Source organism: Podarcis gaigeae (genome assembly GCF_964106915.1).
Source record: "Podarcis gaigeae genome assembly, chromosome: 14".
In the NCBI taxonomy this organism is placed as follows: Eukaryota; Metazoa; Chordata; class Lepidosauria; order Squamata; family Lacertidae; genus Podarcis; species Podarcis gaigeae.
The window spans coordinates 8,008,918-8,030,532 of NC_139690.1; the positions used below are offsets into that span (position 1 = coordinate 8,008,918).

The window sequence follows — 21,615 nt, forward strand, 5'->3', positions numbered from 1 at the left end:
ATAATTTTATTTGTACACTGCCTTTCCACAGATCAGACCCTGCTCAAGGCTGCTGACAACAGGAAAAAATACATAACTAAAATATAAAAGTAGCCGTAAACAATAAATAAAACATTAAAAATGCACAACCAAACTGAACAATTTTCACATTAATCGTAAGATTTAAAATAAATATACAAAAAAACCACACACATCAACAACAGGGGGGAAAATTCACAGCAAAACCCCACAAACAGTTCTCCAGCCAAGAGTCCCTTCAGCAGCCTCAACTTTTCTTAGCTGGAGTCAGTCTGGGCCCCACCCTCCCAGGCCAGGTGAGAAGGGCCTGCACGGCAGGCAGCAGGTCCTCCAGGACTCCTTGACAATCTGCAAATCACCAGCATTCTACTGATAGAACCTGATTTGTCTGCTTTCTGGTCTGCCCTGACTAGAGACATGATTAGGAAAGAATGGTGGAAGAAGTAAATGCAAATTCAGCTCTCACAAAACTTGTGTAATGAAATTATATAATGACCAGGTGGAGGGTCACTGCAGGAGGCAGTTCAGAGAGCGGAGGAACACAAAAAGACAGCTGTTTCTAGTTTGTTCTTTGTTTTTATGCACTTTAATTTCACATTGTCATAAGCCACCTTGCAAAGTGTCCTGTTGAAGAATTCCCATAACTATTCAAAAGTCAGAAGTTGTGGAGTTTCTTCAGAATGGTGGGAATCAAAGTTTGTTTTAGAGATGCATAACTTGTCTGTAGAGTCTCCTTGCCTTTTGAATGCCTTCTCTAGGTAGGCCTGCTTGGTACCCTCATTACTATCATTTAGGAACTAAGCAAAGTGACAGCAACGAAAAACAACTACCAGATTTAGCTCTTTTGTTAACTTGTAGCAGTTTTGATTTTTACTTTCTACCCCGATAAACTTGCTGTTTTAGTTGGTGTCTCTACAGCTTATTTTCTCTTTTATTGTATTTTAATACCTTATTACTTTGTTAGGCACTCTAACAATTTATGTTGACATATTGAGTCAACACGAGATCCCATTGTATTCCAGCATAAACAAAAAGTTGCTTCTTGATCTTAGGAACCATTGTGCAAAATTTGTTCACAGTATCTTAAGAAGTGTCCAAATGCATAGCGAACTGACAAACCACTTTCCAAACACATGCAAATAAATAAATTTCAACTTGCTGTATTACCAAAAGTGCAGTATTGGTACGTTTTGGAGTTATAAAAGGAAGTGTAAGCAAATCCACAATTTAACAAGTAAAAATTGCCTCTCATTCCTTCAGCCTTGCCACAAAGGCAATCTTTAATATTAGATTTCATTTCCTGTGGGATATCAAAACAGGAACAGCCCAAAAATGTAAACAGTGTTGTCCTTGCTACCTCACCAATTAACAAGTGTAGGGGTGGGGCCCACTTCTAGGAAACTTAACAAATGCCACAAATGGTGAGTGGAGTCAGAGACAAATGTGTGTGGAGTAACTAATATAAATTTTACCTTATTACAGTGTTAGTTTTTACACACCCACCCACCCAATATGCCTCCATCCATATGAGCGAGAGGCATTATCAGACACATTTTAGTCAGGTGAAAACACTCAGTGATGCTATAAAGCAAGATCAGTGAGAGGCATGGCTGGTGATAATTTTGAGAGCCAGATAGAAAGGCCTGGTTGGTAAATAGGTTTTTTCCTAGCTTATAAAATGCAAAATAATTAACTGCTGGAGCCAGTTATAATATAGCTTCCACCTGACTTCCAAGACAGGAGCAGTGAATTGGTCACATAGATAAATGCCCTTAAGAATTGTGATTTCTTAATGGGAAAGAGTAATGGCTGTTGGTCAGAAGTCATGATTGCCCAGAATAACATCTACTTGGTTTGCAGCCACAAGATGGTTTTGTCTGCTAGTAGTGCTATAGAAGGTGATGGTAGGTTTTCCAATACGTTAGTGTGTTTTCCTGCCTGCTATTCATACAACCAAATGAGAGAACCGCTGTAAGACTAGAAAAATACTCAAAGTAGGCTTCAATGAGTATTTGCTAGCAAAAGGGATAAATTCCATTCATGTGGTGATTCTCAATTCAAGGAACTGCTTAAGTTTATTAAAAGTGTGCCTTGTATTTTGCCTGCCTAGAATAATCAAGCAGATTTGGAAAATGCTACCGAGGTCCTTTCTGGGTATCTGGAGCGAGATATATCTCAAGATTCACTGCAAGACATAAAGCAGAAAGTGCAAGATAAGTACAGGTATGTTCCTTGTTCAAAACTGATGGATTGTTAATTCATTTCATGTGCCAGTCTCTTAGGCATTAAAGTGGCTTAACTTACAGGAAATGGCTGAGAGAGATTCTGCTGCTTACTCCCAATACAATCTGTGGTGGAGGGAGGCTAGCCAGCTAACTTTCTGTGTTGGCTTTCAACCAGGTTTCCTGATCGACTGCTGCTGTTGAATCAAGCAGCTGGAGACAACAGCAAGTTGCAGCACATGGGAAAATCAAGTTAGCATGCCCTGTTTACAGGGGCTTCTTGGCTGTTAACATTTTGAATTGTTACCTAGCAAGCGAGTCATTTTTTTGACGGCTATTGAGCTGAAGGAGGCCACTGACCTCAGGTTGCATGAATATGGTTTTCTGTTGCTTCAAAGGACATGATCTTGCCTTTATGAGTGAATGAGAAATTGGCACATGGCACTGGTTTTGTGACACAGTTGTGCCGTAAAGGTAAAGGGCCCCCTGACCATTAGGTCCAGTCATGACCGACTCTGGGGTTGCGGTGCTAATCTCGCTTTATTGGCCGAGGGAGCCGGCGTACAGCTTCTGGGTTCATATGTCCAGCATGACTAAGCCGCTTCTGGTGAACCAGAGCAGTGCACGGAAACGCCGTTTACCTTCCCGCGAGAGTGGTACCTATTTATCTACTTGCACTTTGACGTGCTTTCGAACTGCTAGGTTGGCAGGACCAGGGACCGAGCAACTGGAGCTCACCCCGTTGCGGGGATTCGAACCGCCAACCTTCTGATCAGCAAGTGCTAGGCTCTGCTGTTTAACCCACAGCACCACAAGGGGGTCACAAAGGGTAGTTTTTACTCCTACAAGGCATGGTTCCTTTAGTGAGTTTCCTTGGGATAACATTTTTGCAGGTGAGGGGTTTAGTTTAGTTTGTGTCGCACAGGTGGAGCACTGTCTCAGCCTACAAAATTCCAGGTTGTAAATACTGTGCCGCCCTCACAGTTAATAGGCTCCACTTTTAAGAAATTGGGCCAATACCCATGCTTAGCAAATACAGCTTGAGTTCAACTGTCGTAGCATTAATAAAAATAATGATTATATGGTAATAAGGTCCTGCCTGCTCTGCTTCAGCGCATAATCTCTCTCACCTTTAAAATTATCCAGATGGGAGGCCCTTTGTCTCTGTTTCCATTCTGAGCAAAGTAAAGGTAGACATTCCCACTGCGAGCCGCTGTTGACTAAACTATTTCCATGCTACCTTGAAATGCATTGTGTGCGAAATATTCAGCCTTTGTTTTCTTAACTGTAACTGTGCACCCTTCCCCTTGCAGATACTGCGAGAGCCGGCGAAGGGTTTTGTTGCAGCATGTGCATGAAGGCTACGAGAAGGATCTGTGGGAGTATATTGAGGACTGAGACTGGCCTGCATAAAACGAACTCTGAAAACCTTTTACCATCTAGAGTGCTCATGCAATTAAAGCAAAACACACACAAAAAGGGGCACTACGCCTATTACACCGCTGGTCTGTAGTACCGGAATTCTGTTTTTGTTAATGGAAAAAAATTTAAGTAAATTATATTGTAATAAAAAAGGTAGATAAACCATTGTACAACAGTATTCTAGGTGGCCAGTAAGTGTGACAGACGCACTAAGAAAAACAAAACAACCCTCCAACTTTAACTTGTAATGTAGCTTCATTCTCCAAGCTGACTTCCCCCCCTCCTTCTTTCTCCTATGCGTATTACAGATAAAACTTAAAACAGTTTCTTGACACTGCTTTTCATGTCCAACCAGCCATTTTGATGTACTTTGGTATGAGATTTCCCCCTCCCTCTCCCCTTCTCTACTCTCCCCTCCTCCCCCCACATGCACCAGTTCATGGGTGAATGTTGTTTGGCTTATTGTAAAGAGGATTTGGGGCGGGGGGAGGCGGGGCACACAGCAAGGAAAAACTTTGTATATGACTTTTAAAAAAACAAAGAGGACAACACAGTATTTTTCAAAATTGTATATAGCGCATATGCATGGACAAAGAGCAAGCGTGGCACGTGTTTGCATAATGTTTAATTACAAAAATATTTATTCTTTAAAAATCTTCAAGATGATGTCTATTTGCTGTGCATTTTTCTTTCATTTTGCTTTTTACCTGAGATTGGGATGGGGGGCAGTGTGTGCTGCTGTAACAAATCTTTCCCTTTCCTTCTCTCTCTCTCTCTCTCTCTGTTTGAGAGATTTTGATTTCCTTCTTCCTCCTCCTGCAGCTCCTTTGCAACTATTCCATGGTTTGGGTGTGTTCATTGCTGGCAACGGACACCGTCCCATTTGCACTTCAGCTTCTGATGCAAACTGGTTTACCTTGGTGTGTGTTTTTAACGTTTGGAAATGAAAGTGTAGTGATTCTGGCTGCTTTGTCTTTTTGCTCAGAATAGCCATCCCTCTTGTCCATTTCCATGCATGTCCAACATTCACCTTACACTTGGATCATCGTCATACATAGGAAGTGTTAGGAATTTTCCTCTGTGGATTGAAGTGCTCAAATGGAACATTCCTTGTTGCTTTGTCTTGTCAGTTGTGAAACACTGAAAAAAGGGAGACGGAGCTCCTCCGGGTCACGTTTTTGCGGCTTGGTTGTTGGAAAAAGTGCCTGATACAGCAAACACTCCATCTAGTTGCAAGGATCTGCAGTCTCTGAAGTCATTGGGGTATTTCCCCTCTCTCCCCACCCCCCCCACCCCAGTGAGAGGGAAGAGTGAGTGAGTTTCATCTACACAGTCCTTTTTTGTAATAAAAGCTACGATAAAGCACCACTTGGAAGCAATTTGTTTAAAATCTGCTCCTGCGTTGTGTGGGTACTTTTCCACGATGTTTTACACTTTCATGTTGAGAGAGAGAAAAAGTAGATCTGCTAAAGTGGTATTTAAAGCCAGTTTCTGCTGCTCGTTCAAGTAGAGATTGTGGCCCGGATCCAAAGATCTGCTCAGCTAGTTCCATGAGTCCCCAGTGATGGTTTGGCTTGTGTTTCCAGAACAGCAGCCACCTATGTCAGCTGGCAAAGACTTCCGAAAAGGAAAGGAACTGCAGCAAGCATGTGAAATATTTCTGAGCGCCTGCTCTTGAAAAGAGTAATAAGATTTTGCTGAGCTCTTGGGTTAATCTAATGCTGCCTAGCTTGTTTGTTGAGCGGTACAATAAGAAGCCGAGCTTTGCATCTGTTCACACGTAACTTGTCTGGCAGGGCTTATTTTGTTGCTTGCTGCCCATCTGCAATGGCCCAAAAGCTGAATCGGGCAGAAGCTATAGAGGGAAGAGGAACTTCAGCTTTGACTTGGTAACATTGCAGTGGAAGATGAGTTCTCGCCTTCGGCGGGGTGTGAATACTTATTCAAAGAATTCCACTCCATTAAACTGAGTGTGGTGCAACTGTTGCTTGGATACTTCTCCTTCTAAGGCTTTCGGTCATGTCTTTTACTATGCTTTTGCACACTGCTGCTCAGACTGAACTTCCAGTCTAGTCAAGATTTCTTTTCCATGTTCTTTTAGCATCTTTGCCTAGAACTGGGCTGATTGGAACAGGTGGCCCTGCTGTGTGGGTGTGTAAATTGGATGAATGTGTTCCATACTTTCAGCATTTCCCCCCAGATTTTTCTCATTTCTAAACACCTTGCTCTTGCCATACCCTCCCCCCGTCCATTTTTTTAAAATCCAAAACTGTATATAAATCTGCTGTATCTTCTGCTCCTGAGGATCGTACACTTAATTTTGGAAAACTTTCTGAAACTCTGTGGGCTTTGGAGTGAGATCACTTGAACAGAAGCTCTTGTAAAGGCTTGCTCATCAATCCTAGACAGTTTTCCTCCTCCTCTCCTTTAAGCAGTCTCTTCTTTCCTTAAAAAGCAAATACTTGGCAATGAAGATGCTACTCAAGCTTTGGTTGGTGCAATATGCTTAAATAATGGTTTGTGTTGACTTTATCATGGGCTAATTGAATGAGGGCCTCTAGCCACACACAACAGGAGAGCAGAGCATGGTCTGTATTTAGCACCCACCCTCTTTTCTGTTCCACCTAATTCACTGCAGCTGTTTGGGGTTTTTTTTTTTTGTAGTGTATGTATCAGACAGTCTTAATTTTCAAAACCATTTAACCCTGAAATGTTTTAGTACAACTGCTGTGTTAAAAAATCAGTTATTGCGTGAGACAAGAGCAGTGCTCTTTGGAGAACCTTTCCATGGACAGGAGGATTTTGTTATTCAGCACTTGGGGGTTGGTATGACAATCGGACTGGGCTGTGAAGGACTGAAGACTTGTAATCTTCTAATTTTTCCATCTAGAGAGCACCTCATGCTGTGGAAATAACTGTTAATTAGACTTCATTGTAACTGCTGGACTGTTCCGTGTTAAGGCTAAACAGAGGGAGAGAAAGTGTTCCTAATTCTAATAAACTTTTATTTTGTTATTTCATTAGTTTTTTTGTGTTTGCTTGCAGTAATTTTGTCCTCTGCTTCTAAATAGGAGCAGGCATCTCCTGTCACTGCCTGGTTGTTGTTTTTAAAAGAGCTTGCTGGGTTGGGTGCTCCATCTCTTGAAGTCAGAAATGCTGACAACTCTAATAATAATAATATTAATAATAATAATTTATTATTTGTTCCCCAGCCACTCTGGGTGGCTTCCAACAAAGATGAAAAATACATTAAAATGTCACACACTAAAAACTTCCCTGAACAGGGCTGCCTTCAGATGTCTTCTAAATGTCAGGTAGTCGTTTATCTCTTTGACATCTGATGGGAGGGTGTTCCACAGGATGGGTGCCACTACCAAGAAGGCCCTCTGCCTGGTTCCGTGTAGCTTTGCTTCTCACATTGAGGGAGCCACCAGAAGGCCCTTGGCGCTGGACCTCAGTGTCTGGGCAGAACAATGGGGGTGAAGATGCTCCTTCATGTATACAGGGCCGAGGCCATCTACGGCTTTAAAGGTCAGCACCAACACTTTGAATTGTGCTCGGAAAAGTTTTGGGAGCCAATGTAGGTCTTTCAGGACCGGTGTTATATGGTCTCGGTGGCCACTCTCAGACACCAGTCTAGCTGCTGCATTCTGGATTAGTTGTAGTTTCCAGGTCACCTTCAAAGGTAGCCCCATGTAGAGTGCATTGCAGTAGTCCAAGTGGGAGATAACTAGAGCATGCACCACTCTGGCGAGGCAGCCCATGGGCAGATAGGGTCTCAGCCTGTGTACAAGATGGAGCTGGTAGACAGCTGCCCTGGATAAAGAATTGACCTGCGCCTCCATGGACACCTGTGAGTCCAAAATGATTCTCAGGCTGTGCACCTGGTCCTTCAGGGGCACAGTTACCCTATTCAGGACCAGGGAGTCCTCGTACTTCTGTCTTGTCAGGATTCAACCTCAATCCATTAGCCGCCATCCATCCTCCAACCGCCTGCAGGCACTCACACAGGCCCTTCACTGCCTTCACTTGTTCCGATTTAAAAGAGAGGTAGAGCTGGGTATCATCCGCATATTAATGGACACCCAGCCCAAAGCCCCTGGTGATATCTCTCAGCGGCTGCATGTAGATGTTAAAAAGCATGGGGGAGAGGACAGAACCCTGAGGCACCCCACAAGTAAGGGCCCAGGGGTCTGAACACCCATCCCCCACGACCACTTTCTGGGCACGGCCCCGGAGGAAGGAGCGGAACCATTGTATAACAGTGCTCCCAGCTCCTCTAGACGCTTAACACATTTGTCTGACTCCACAGTGAGACATCTGCGGACCATTTTAAGGGGCAGGGGCAGACACAAGCGTGTGATAACAAGTTAGGAAAACTTCCCAGCTTAGGGAATAGCTAGAGAATGAGCCAGATGGTAGTTTGGATTTGTTTCTGTTCCAGGTGGTGGGATGAAGCCACTGTTGATGTGGGTTTGTCGCCCATATGCAAATCTCAACATACCCCTCAAATACATAGATGTACCAACACTCCACATGTCTGCAGCTCCACTTCCTTGTCTTTGCATGACTCTACTGCTTGACCCATATGATTTTTATCTAGCCCTTCTTCCAAAGAGCTCAGATAACACACTGGATCCCTTCCCTGCAGCTCAGTGGTGGAAAACCTGTGGCCATCTAGATGTTGCTGGACTACAACTTCCATCGTCCCTCACAGTGTCTTGCTCAAGGTTATTCAATGAGCTTGCAAGCAGAAGCTGTTGTAAAATGGCCAAACAGAACTAGAACCAACACTGGGCACTGAGCCATATTTGAGTATTCAGATATTATATTGTAGTACCTTTGCCCCTCTCTATTTCTATTTTATATAGCAATATCCAGCTACATGACATACAAGTGGTATAACAGGTCCTTACCAAAAGGACTTGCAGTAGATACAGGGAAACAAACAAGGAAGGAAGAGATGGGTGAGGAAGGGAAGAATATGCAGTTATTTAAATTACATGTACTTTGACAATAACAGTAAAGCACTAGGATCATGAGGGAGTGGCAATTGGAGGAGGAGAAGGAGGAGGAGGGAAGTGGGTAAGAGGGGACACTAGGAATGAAACCAGGAAGGAAGATGTTCTGTTTTGTGGCAGAAATGTGAAGTCTGTGCAACAGGCATACATAAAATATGTTTTCATAATAGCTTCCCTCTGAAAACTTTCTCTGGAGCCCCCCCCCCCCCCGAATTACAGAAACTGCTCAGATGAAAAGATGCTTGCCATGATGTTTTGTAATGCGTTTTGAGGAGAGGCTGTATACTAACGATGAAGCCTTAGAAGAATGACATCTGTGTCCGCCTTTTTCTAGGCAACTAGCAATTTAACTATGACAGTGTGCTCAACACAGTTGGGGACTGTTTCCATAGAAACAGAACCCTTCTGCAATCCATCTTGCTGCTCATAAGGGAAGAAGCATAGCTGTTTTTCATCCACCTTTTTTCGTGAGCTTTTAGTCACTTGTTGCACCTGCAGTTCTGAAACTGACTTTAGGTGCAAAGATGTTGCATCCTGCCTCTTGCCAATTTTGTTGAACGAAAGCAAAATCTAACTTTTATTAGTGTGGTTTAAGAGCATTTGCAATGCAGCCACTGAAAAGTATTTCATTAATAGCAATTTCCACAAAATTCCCAATGTGCTCAATAATTTATGGAATTTAGTGTTTTTAAAAGGCAGTATTTTATATAGATTTAAAATCATTACTTAACCCTTTTAAGTCTGAAGAATTGTAGATGTGCAAAATTAGGTATTGATCTCATTTTTAAAGTTCCTAGCTTACATTAACGTATGAACACAAGAATTACCAGTGCTCCAGTTCTGTGAGTGTCATGATGGGCATGATCCAGCCCACACAGTTGCTGCAGTACAAAGTGGGTGTAGCCAAACAGAATAAAATTTTACTTCACTGACTGCTGATTCTTCCATTTTATATTTGCAATTTCCCTCCCTACTGTTCATAAAAAGTGTGTGCCCCTTTTCTACTGGGTTATGCCATAAGTGTTTTAAACTGTTCACTTGCTCCATTCAAAACTATACAGTATACTCAATTACAAATACCAACAAGCATCAATAATTCAATTTAGCAGTACCAGTAGATCTCAGTACAACTCAGTACCCAATGGGTGGGGAAGCTGTGAGCCTCCAGATGTTGAGCTCCCATCATCTCTCACTTTTGGCCATGGTGGCTTTGGGGTGATAGGAGCTGGGAGTCTAATATTTCAAGGGCTGCAGGTGGCTCTTCCTTGCTCTAAAACAATACCGACTTAAATGAAACATGTATCTCTTTGTGTTAAAAATTTTACTCAGATACAGTACTTTAATTCAACGCTTTTTTTCTAAAAGAAAATGTTTAGGGGTACTCTCATTTTCCTACTCGTATTGAAATACTGCCCCTCAACGAGGCAGTATTCACAAAATGCTTAGATTCACAAAATGCTTAGGGTTATGTGTACCCTGTGTCCACCCAGAAAAAAAAGCACTGCTTAAATCTACCAGAAATATATTGTGTGTATTATGCATGGATGCCCATCCTTTGCATGCTCATGTTTTTCATGGGACAATTTTCATACATTTTTTCCTGCATGTACAGTTAAAGCTTCACACACAAACCTGCAAGCTAGCAGCTACACTTCATTTCAGGGAACCAGCACCCTGACTGCTCTGTCCTTGTTCTCTCTAGCTGAAAAAGTGTATGAAACGCCTCAAAGAGTATAATATGGTTCACGGCATATGCTGTTGTAGGCTAGAAATCACACTGACGGATGCCTGCGATGAGGCAGTGGGTGGTGAGGAGAGCAAAGTGAAGTCCCAAAAGCCTTATACCGTACTCTAAAGTGAAGCAGAATAAGATGGTAGAACAGCTTAGGCAAGGAATATCTTTCCTATGACTCCCTGTCAAGACTGGTTATCAGTGCATATTTTTTCATGGTTTTAATGCTCATCGAGCCTTTTAATAACACGCTTCCTCGCCTCTCTGTTTACCATCCAGCCTGATGGGAAACTCGAAAGCTAGCTCACTATATTGAAATTATGGTTGCGCCAGTAAATAATAATAATAATAATAATAATAATAATAATAATAATAATTTATACCCTGCCCTCCCCAGCCAAGGCCGGGCTCAGGGCGGTTAACAAGCAATAATAAAAACAAGTTGAATGACTACAACTTAAATACAACATTAAAATATTGAAACATTAAAATATTAAAATGCAGCCTCATCACAGGAGGAGAAAGAAAAAAGAAAGACATTGCCTTTCCCCCTTATGAGTTAAAACAGGCTGTGTACTGTTTCCTTTTAAAAATATCCCAGTGTTGGGGTTTTTTTTTTTTTTTTGTTTAAATAGTCCTAACCCCCCACCCCAATAGTTAGCACTGTAAATAGAAAATTGCCATGGCTTTCCCCACGTACACTAGTTTTCTAGCTGCAGGGATGTGGTGGGGTATTATTTAAAAAATAATAATCCAAGAGGAGAATTAAAAATATGATTTCCCCCGAAAAGTTAGCACTGAAAATAGGAAAATTACCAGCGCTTTCCCCTCTTTCACTAGTTTTCTAGCTGCAGGGACGTGGTGGGGTATTAATTTTTTTCAAAATGCAAGAGGGGAATTAACAATATCATTTCCTCCGAAAAGTTAGCACTGTAAATAGAAAATTAACAGAGCTTTCCCCTCTTGCATTAGTTTTCTAGCTGCAGGGATGTGGTGGGGTATTATTATTTTTAAAAAATACAAAATATGATTCCCCCTCACTCCGAAGTGGTACAGTCCATTCTACGGCTGCGCGTTCTACAAGACTTCGCTGGGAAAGGTCCATTTGCCAAAACTGGGAGGGGGGAGGAGCTTATTATGTCGCGGCCGCGCCTTCCTTCCATCTTCCCGACAGGCCTCGCGGCGGCCGCATCCTCACTTCCCCTCTCCCGCTGACGTAAAATCCCGTTTCGTCGGGGGGCGGGATCGAGGAGAGCCATGGTTACCGCGGCAACAGCATCCGGGTTCCTCGCGCGACGCAGGGAAACCTTCCGCGTTGTCTGGTAACCATAGCAACAAGCGGGGCCTGGTTGAGAAACTGAGGCGCCATGGCGGAGGTGGCCGTGCGACCGGTGAGCGAGGGGGTCCTGTATTCTCGTCTCTTGCCACCTTTGCCTTCACTCCCGGTTTCCCTCACGTTCCCCTTGGGAAGCGGTCGGGGCCCTTCCCTCAGAGCCCGCGCGGCCTGGTTGCTACCAGAAAGCCTGGGTTGGAAACACGCAGGCTGGGCAGGCGCCGGTACTCCTCTTCCTCCCCGTCACGTGTAGATATTGGGGATGGTCGGGGGGGGGTCTTCAGCACCGTCTTCCGAGGGGGCTCCCTGCTTGCTTGCCTACCCGGCCTTCGCACCCCCAGATTCCTTCACAACGTGGCATTCCTGCATGGCGCGGGGTTGGACTAGATTACCCTTGGGGGGTTCCCTTCCGGCTCTAGGATGTTATAATCCTTATTGATATAAGCACTGCCGGTGGCTCTTTGGAGCAGGGATAATAAGGGCAAGGCTGCAAGCTTTCGCGATTTGCCCCGGTCTTGGGGACCCCCAAAAAATTAAAAGGAAAAAAATATGGATGTACGTTTCCAGAATATAAGATAAAAAAACAAATAATATAAAACCTTCAATTATTATTTACGTATAAGCTCAACAAGCCATAGCTTAGGGCCCCCCGGTCTTGGGGACCCCAAAAAAATTAAAAGGAAAAAAATATGGATGTGCGTTTCCAAAATATAAGATGAAATCAAATCAAATAAAATCTTCAATTATTATTTATTTATTATCTGGCCTGGTTCTAATATATCTTTACAATAGCCCTTTAAACTCTGCATCATCTCCATATTGTCACTGGTAGGGGAAAGAGGAAAAAAAGAGTGAGTGGCCCAAGGTAATCCTCTAAGCTTTGCAGGGATTTGAACAACCACGTCTCCCGTGCTTATGCTAAATGTTCTAATCCTTACATGAGTCCCAGTTTTCATCACATACAGTTCCCATCAGCTTCATCCCGCTTGGCCAATGGCCAGGGGTTATGGGAGCTGTAGTCCAGAACATCTGGAATACACCAGGCTACCTTCCCCTTGTATAGAGAATAATTGAGGGGGTGGGGAATCTCACCTGTAGCTGCAATTTATTAAAGTCTGTGTAGTATGCACCTCATAACAAAATCCTAGGGTACAAGAAGATTTATAAAAGATATAAAATACAGTGGTACCTCAGGTTACAGACGCTTCAGGTTACAGACTCCGCTAACCCAGAAATAGTACCTCGGGTTAAGAACTTTGCTTCAGGATGAGAACAGAAATTGAGCAGCCGCAGCAGGAGGCCCCATTAGCTAAAGTGGTACCTCAGGTTAAGAACAGTTTCAGGTTAAGAACGGACCTCCGGAACGAATTAAGTTCTTAACCCGAGGTACCACTGTACCCCTAAAAACAATACAGAATGATGATTTTAAAGGTATCTTTTTATGGCAGTGTGCTCTAACATTAGATTTGTTAAAATAACCTCCAGTACATCACTTCAAAGGACATGATTCACTGGTGTTAATTTTTTGGTGGTCACAGCTGGAGAATATAGTTAGAACCAAGATTCTTTATGGTACATTCCAGGAATTTTAGCTGCTCTTTTAATGGTGGTTTCAGCTCAGCATTTCACGTTAGACAGAAGGATTTTGATCTGCAAGATTGTCTTGCTCTATGTGTCTATATTTGGTAGTACAGTGAGAAAGTTTTGATGTCTTGGTTGCAGAATGATTTTTACATTGGATTTTTAAAAACTAAAGTACCTTCATTATCCAGCACTGCTACATCATTGCCCCAGGTCACTATTAATTTAAAGTAAATACTTTTGTTTTTCCATTAACCGTTGCAGGCAGTAGTGCTTAAAAGCAGCAATTCTAAGAATAAAATAATGTGACATAAAGCTTTCCTCCTGGGCAGACGCACATGGATCATGATGAATAACCTCCTTTGTCTTCATAGCTGTACTCTGTGTCTCAGCAGTTTGCTTGAAAGCTACAACATTAATTTATTGAATGAATTTTTGTGCTACTCTTCAGGTAAAATCCACAGGGTGGCTAAGAAAATACACTTAAGTACATAATAACAATATAAAATGTCATAAAACATTAGCAGAGGAATTAAAAGCAGATGGCTAGATTAAAGCTTAAAAAGCATGGAGAAATAATAATATCTTTCTTCATTGGGCACGAAAAAGACATCATTATTGGCACCAGCTGAATCTTCCTGGACAGTGCATTCCAGGGGTCTGAGGGCCACAGCTCAAATGACCCTCTTGTGGATCACCGCTTGCCTCAGGTCTCTAGCAGAGGGACTCAAAGAAGGGTGTCCAAAGAAGATACCAGAAATCAGGCAGATGTATGTGTCCAGGTGGTGGTCCTTAATGTATCCTGGCCTTAACCAATGTATGGTTTTAAAGGTTTAGCTAGCATCTTGAACAGAACCCAGATGTTTACTCTGTGAAACTGTTTTAAGAGTAGCAACATACATCCGTCTCAGTTAGTACAAAATACAGCTGCTAGGTTACCAACTGTAATTTTTTCCAAATTGTATGTAGGCAGCCCAGCATAAAACTTTTAATGCAGCTGGGACATTGTCACAACATTAAAAAAACTGTGGCCGCCTGTCTTTGTCTAGGAGAGGCCATGCATCAACCTTCCAAGTGTAAGATGGTTTGTGCTGCTCCAGCCACTTGGATGTCCAAATAAAAGAACAGATAGATCTAGTAGGAATTCCAGCCTAAGAACCTAATTGTTCTGACAATGTTCCCCACCCCCCAGCTTCATTCTCCAAAATCATGAGAGAAGGTTCTCAGGTTACAGCTTGTTCTTTCTGTAGTTTTTCTGGGAAGTGCAAACCAAGGGTAGCTTATGGCACAGCAAATGTATAGTTGTTTCCCTGAAGGAAAATGTATGGATCATTTGTACTAAATGAGCAACGGTTCAATTTCTAGGAAGTTGCATTTTCTTATGACTCAGTTCCCCCAACCTCAGTTGGCAGAGGCATAGCAGTAGAAATGCCAGTTGTGGTGTAACCATGTACTAATGCCACAGGCACCTACTGGAACTGGAACTGATTAGTTTTAAAGCTAAATGTAAATAAGTCCATAGTTAGCTTCCTACCCCTCTTCTGGTTTTAGTGTAAAGTAAACCCAGTCAAGGCAGCAGATACAATTGTCAAAGCAGGGAGTGGATCACCATGTTGTGGTGACGGGATTCACATATATACTCACAAACATGCATGGCCACTGCTCTCGACAATAGATTTTTTTAAAAAAAATAATCTAGTTTTTTTCTGTGTGCAAGTCCAGCTTCAGGCCAAAATTTCAGCACTCAAGACAGGCAGCAACTCTGTTACAACTTTAAAAGTTCTGCACACTGTCAGAATCCATATAATCAATAGCAGCAGCAGCAGCAGCAGCAGCAGGATGCCAGGTGTAAGTAAGTGGAATTAATCCAATTCTGTTACTAATAATAGATATAATGCAGTCAGCAGCTTTGTGGTGGCTTTCTGTCTCCTTTGTTGATAACAGAGCATAAGCTGCATCTGTTAGGTCTTTAAGAAAAAACTGAACCATTTGGGGCTTTATAGAAAGTTTTTTTAAAAAAGTGGTGACATGTCAGAGATTAAGAAAAGTAAACGTGCTTAATGTGAATAGAGAGAATGTCCCCCTTTATTTGGGGATCAACCTGTGAAAATTCAGAACAGTCATAAGGGGATAGTATTGCATACAGAGCATAATAAATGTATGGAACTTGCTGCTTCGAGATTAGATGGGGGTGAGGGGGCACCAGCTTAGATAGCTTAAAATGGGACTAGACAAATTCACCTGCTATTAACTGTGATGGTAAATGGAACCTTTATGTTCAGAGGCAGTATACACCAGAATACTAGATGCTAGGGGAAATTGGAGGCTGGAGTGAGGTGGGTGGCTGTTTTGTTGTCAGCTCTGCTGAGAAGCAAGACTTCTTTCTCCATCAAGTGCCAACATGACAGCAGTCATTCCATCAGACTCAGAAGTGGAAGAAAAGGGAAGCAGTTCCCCTTCCCATTGGTGCTGCAGTTGGCTCTTGTGTTTCCATCTCAGCTGCTCAACCTGCATCTTAGAACTAGTCAGGACTGGCCCACCTAGCAAAGTGAGGGTGCCACCTTGGGCAGAAAGATTCACAGGGGCAGCAAATCCCAATGCATATATTTATTTACACCCCCTTGTTCCTGATATAGATCTGCGCTCACCCCTTATTCCCTGGCAGAGAGGGGGACATCATTTTGCTTTTTGCCTCAGGTGCCAAAGTGTCTTGAGCTAGCCCTGGACCTATAAGTACTTGTGTTTCCTCATTTCTTACTCCCTCCCAATCTACTTTCTTTTTGTGTGTTGTGTCTTTTTAGATTGTAAGCCAGAGGGCAGGATCTTTTTGGTCTGTATTGATTTTGTAAATAAATGAACGAATGAATGAATGGTAAGCTCTTCAGAAGCATCTGTGTGGCCACTGTAGAAAATAGGATGTTGGAGTGGATGGACCCACCAGAACACTTCCAAGCTCTTTTCCATTTAGGCTATTCTTGGAACTAAATGATGTTGTACCAAAAACAGGATACATAAAATTTGGAAAATGAGAAGTGGAGTGTTACAGAAAGACTGCAGCAAAATCATAGAATTGTAAAGTTGGAAGGGACCCTGAGGGTTATCTAGTCCAATCCTTTGCAGTTCAGGAATCCTGCCCACAGCCATCCCTGGGTGGGCTTGAACAACCAACCTTCTGGTTAACAACCAGACCCTTTGACCCATTGTGCCACTGGGAGCTTGTATTTTTTTTTTTACCCCTCTCCTAGTATTTTCCTATTGCAAATTACAGGATTTGGAAGATCGTGGGGGCGGGGGAGGACCAAGAATGGATAGCTGTGTCTCAAACGTTCAGCGTTTTCTCTTAATTTTCTGTGGCAAAAGATAAAGTGGGGCCTTTTCTGGCCATTCCATCCCTTGTGGCTAAATTATTTTTGTAGCTTTTACTACACACCTAGCATAAACAAGGCATACCCTGATATACAAGATGCTCAACCCCTGCAGAAATTTTTTCAAAGCATGAGCTTCTTGAAAAGTTACATTAAGCAACTGCTTCTTAAAAAAGATACTATGATATGATATTACAGGCTTTAAAAAAACAGATTTGAAAGCTTCTATTAAATAAAGTTCCACATTAACCTCCGCAGCCCGGAGAAACCTTCCCTTTGCTTGACTCTCTGCTTCTGTCCCTAGAAAACTGTTTTATTGATCACATGGTTGAATTTTTCAGTCAGCCCGGCAATTAGGCTTTTCTAGAGAGGAGCTTTTGCTTCTCAGTTCTAATAAATGTAGAAGTAATGCTTTATAGATTTAGGCCTTGTTCTCACTGTGGTGGTGAATCTGTATCTAGGCTGTGAGCTGTCGGGGCTCACATGAGTGAAAGTTCCTCCAATGCAAAATAAAAATAAAAACCCCTGCATGTAGAAACCGTGTCAGGGTTTGCTTTTTTGTTGTGATGTGTATATTCTGAAGTTTATCACCTCCGTATGAACAAGATCTTTGAAAATGTGCTATTTGCTTTATTAATGTATGTGTACCTTACCTGTACTAGTGGCCATGAGGACTGGGGCTGATGGAAGTTGGAGTCCAACAAGATCTGGAGAGCCATCCCTGTCATAGTCCACAATTATTAGTGTCTGAACAAGCCTAGACTGTATTTCATCTCTGGATAGTCCTGTGTTATTCATTTTGACACAGTTTTAATGCCCTTTTTTGTATTATTTCAGCCTGCATCCTTCTCAGCATCCAAAGAACCTCCAAGAGCTCGCTCAGCAAGAGGTTTGTTCTAGCTTATCAATTTCATGAGTAAAACGCTTTGTGAAATAACGGAGCTGTCCTTTTGCAGTTTCTGAATTGCTTTGACCCAACCTAGTGAATCAGATCCATTCTACACACAAACACCCACCCACCCTGTGATTTACAGGTTGGTGTGGAGAGACATTTCCATATATCATTGTGATCTTGAAAATGATCTATCAGTCTTTCATTTGATATTGGTACCACTTAGCAGTGACAAATAGTTTAGGCCCAATGGATACCTGTGGGCCAAACTATCATGCTGGCATCGGATTTGTGTCATAATCAGTCTGCTTTCTCATTAATAATAATAATAATTTATTTATACCCCACCCATCTGGCTGGGTTTCCCCAGCCACTCTCACTCGCTATATAGCAGGAGGAGTGGGCTTAAAGCAGGCAAAACTGGGTGGGGAGGAGATGAACATTCTCGCCCCTGCATCACTTCCCCCCATCCATTTGTGGGGCACCAATAAGTACAAATAACAGGAAACTGACATATAACCACATTTTTCAAGTAACTACTGTGTGTCCAGGTTCTGTATGCATTGGCTCTCTGAGGATTACTACAGATATGTGCCAGTGGTGTTATGCATGGTACCTAGCATATCAGCTGGGTAGAGGAGTGGAGAATTCTTTTGTTACTCGCTGTAATGTCTGTTTTTCTAAGCAATGTCCTATCCAACTGGTAATCTCGTGAATATGAATCCTGCATTTTGTACCTAATGTTTGTCCTTGGGATCAGCTTTATATTACTAGTCCACTTTTGAGTGCCTTTTGACGCTACCCCCCCCCCATCCACTAAAGTCCTTGCATCCTTTTCCTTAGCATTATTCTGAAGCATAGCATTTCACTTGTGTACTATTCACTCTCATTCCTAAGCAGGCAAAGAGGAGCAAAGCTAAGCCCTGTTTCTGGAATTTCCTCGGAAAGGCAAAGGCAAGTCAGAGTTAAGAATAAACTTCCTCCCTTTTAAATAATTTAAACCAGATGGGGTGGAAAGGCTGGCCCTGCTTTTGCAGAACTGTACAGCATAGCTGCAGAAATAGAAAATGGTGTGACTGATACAGTTCAGCAGCCTTGAAAATGAAATGTACACAAAAACGTACTAGCCAGCAGGAACAGAAACTGGGACTGAGACTGGGACTGTTCAAAAGGCAATTCACCATTAGAGCTGGAATCAAGAAGAAGCATAAAACAGGAAGAACTGCAAACAGAAAACTTTTAACTAATGTTGCAAAGGACCTTTGTGACTAAGCATTACAGAATGATCTGTACCTTAGGGTTGGGCACTGCTGGGTAATATAGCACTAGGTAAAGGGACCCCTGACCATTAGGTCCAGTCGCGGCCGACTCTGGGGTTGCGGTGCTCATCTCGTTTTATTGGCCGAGGAAGCCGGTGTACAGCTTCCGGGTCATGTGGCCAGCATGACTAAGCCGCTTCTGGCGAACCAGAGCAGCACACGGAAACACCGTTTACCTTCCCTTTGGAGTGGTACCTATTTATCTACTTGCACTTGGATGTGCTTTCAGACTGCTAGGTTGGCAGGAGCTGGGACTGAGCAACGGGAGCTCACCCCGTCACGGGGATTCGAACCGCTGACCTTTTGATCGACCTTCTGATCGTCAAGTCCTAGGCTCTGTGGTTTAACCCACAGTGCCACCCGTGTCCCTACTGTATATTATAGTATACTGTATATTAAATTCCATATGGCACTTCTGGAAAAGGACATAACTAGGTGGAAAAACTCATGCTTTGCATGTAAAAGAAGTATGGTGCCTCTGTTTCAATTCCATTTCCAGCTAAATGTGAAAAAGTAATATCTCGATAGTGCTAAGGGGCTCTGGTGTGGAAGCAATCCTGGACATCCTTCCAAGAATTTAGCAATGTGTCTATGGTAGATGAACAGAACAGTGAAACACTACTTTCCATTAAAAACATAATAACCAAAGGCACCAAAAGCAGAAGAGGAAAAGGTAACAGAATGGAGAGAATAAGGCTTGCCATGAGAAGGAGATAGCAAGTTCCAACTCATCCACTACAGTTTGGCTTCTGGTGAAACCTACGTTATTCATCTCACTATCTGTGTAAATATGTAATTGATTTCAGTGGAAGGGAAAGATCAAAAACAATGCAGAAAATCGTATAATTATTTATGTCCACATTTGTGGACTAAAAGGGGCGACAGCAAATACTGCCCATATTCTGGATCTCAGACGAACATTCAGATTAGGGCAATTTCTGCTCCCATTTAATTTCCAACAGGATTCTTCAACATACATACTCTTAATGGTGTAGGCAGAAAACACTTGACAACTGATTAGATAATTTTATGTTGTGCCAATTATCTTGAACCTTGAAGTCCTTTCTGAGGGAAAGTCCTTGAAGGAAGTAAACCCTTCAGAGCTTTGCTGCATGCCAGACATTATTCAGGGACTAACACATTCACAGGGGAAACCTTCATCTCTGCACCCCCACACACTTACTTTACCTCCTGGGTAGACCTTCTCTGAAAAACCAGTTTCCTTTGTTTGTGCCTCAAAATCTAGAATACACTCGAAATAGTTTCTCCCCACCCAGAATCAAACAGTGTTTGAATAAAAGGAGCTCTGCTTCTTGAAGCAGCATGGGGTTAATAACAATCATGCTGTGTCAAGATATTAATCTTACTACTTCATTGTAAATGAATTGGATATTTTCTAAAATGCTTTTCTGGTTTTGAATTAAAAATGTCTAGCTCCAGTCATACCCATATCCCTCTCCCTGAGCATTCCAATCAAATCATCTTGTAGTTAGTGATAGTATCATACTGGGGAAGGCATTCCTCTCTTTGTATACTGCTGGTCGTGTGGAGCAGGACTCTAATTTATTTTCTTTCTTTGTAAGGAAATGCTCTTTGCAAACGGTAAGCCTCTGGTTGATTAAGTACTGTTTGTAAGTTTATAGAAGAAACATCTCATGAAGTATTTGTTCTGGTGTTCAGTCCAGGTTTTTGGCCAGATTCATTACAGGCATTTTATTGTGGAGAGCAGGACGCTAAATGGAATCAAGTCATTTGGATTTTCTTGTGGTGAAATAGACACAAAATAGTGGGAAATGGACAAAGGCCAAGAAAAAATTGAATTTATTGCTGGATGAGCACGAAACAGATAGATGTTTTTCATGAGGAATACTTTGTTTGCTATGAGCACAGATATATTTCTAGTTGCTTTTAGCAGTGGCTCCCACAGCCAACATCTTTCTATAAAATGAAATACAGTGGTACCTCCGGTTAAGTACTTAATTCATTCCGCAGGTCCGTTCTTAACCTGAAACTGTTCTTAACCTGAAGCACCACTTTAGCTAATGGGGCCTCCTGCTGCCACTGCGCCGCCGGAGCATGATTTCTGTTCTCATCCTGAAGTAAAGTTCTTAACCCGAGGTACTATTTCTGGGTAAGCAGAGTTTGTAACCTGAAGCGTATGTAACCTGAAGCATATGTAACCCGAGGTACCACTGTATATGTGTGTATATCACAGTCACATAAAATAATTTGGGCACCATACAGCAGTATAAATACCACATTTCACCATGTAATGGTCACATTTTTTGTGCTGATTTTTCCTTTCAAAAAAGGGGGTTGCGACTATTACGTGGGGGTATATTGGACCGAGGCCATTTAGGGCTTTAAAGCAATTATACAAGCCCTATTCTATTCCACCTGTTGAATGTTTTGTCAATTTAGTCTGGAATAGCCTCCCATGGATTTAGAAGGCTGGAGCGTGACTGTTCTTTGATTAAAGAGAGCCTAGAAAAGCACGCTTGCCCTATGATCAGTTATCAGCCATTGGAAATATACTTTGGCAGCTGTGGTCTATGTGAACTGGCCACCCTCATGTGTTTATGCACGCTGGATCCGTACCTTATCCACACAGACACATAACTTTTTGCAACCCTGGCAAGTGAACTGAATCCTGACAACTGGCTCTTATAGTTGTTTTTTAACACAGCATTCCCCAAAGACATAACAGGGA

At 42.4% G+C, this 21,615-nt stretch overlaps 2 protein-coding genes across 2 annotated transcripts in view; both read left to right on the forward strand.

Annotated features, from left to right (window-relative positions):
• Window positions 1–6,677, forward strand: part of ARIH1 (ariadne RBR E3 ubiquitin protein ligase 1) — a 51,300-nt gene extending 44,623 nt beyond the window's left edge. The window contains exons 13-14 of the mRNA XM_083712709.1: window positions 2,129–2,241; window positions 3,554–6,677. Coding sequence (XP_083568835.1) covers window positions 2,129–2,241; window positions 3,554–3,638 — 198 coding nt within the window. The 3' untranslated portion in view covers window positions 3,639–6,677. The remainder of the gene's footprint in view (window positions 1–2,128; window positions 2,242–3,553) is intronic.
• Window positions 6,678–11,646: 4,969 nt separating this feature from the next.
• The window catches only part of BBS4 (Bardet-Biedl syndrome 4), a 37,789-nt gene continuing 27,820 nt past the window's right edge, over window positions 11,647–21,615 (forward strand). The window contains exons 1-2 of the mRNA XM_083712726.1: window positions 11,647–11,806; window positions 17,532–17,583. Coding sequence (XP_083568852.1) covers window positions 11,783–11,806; window positions 17,532–17,583 — 76 coding nt within the window. The 5' untranslated portion in view covers window positions 11,647–11,782. The remainder of the gene's footprint in view (window positions 11,807–17,531; window positions 17,584–21,615) is intronic.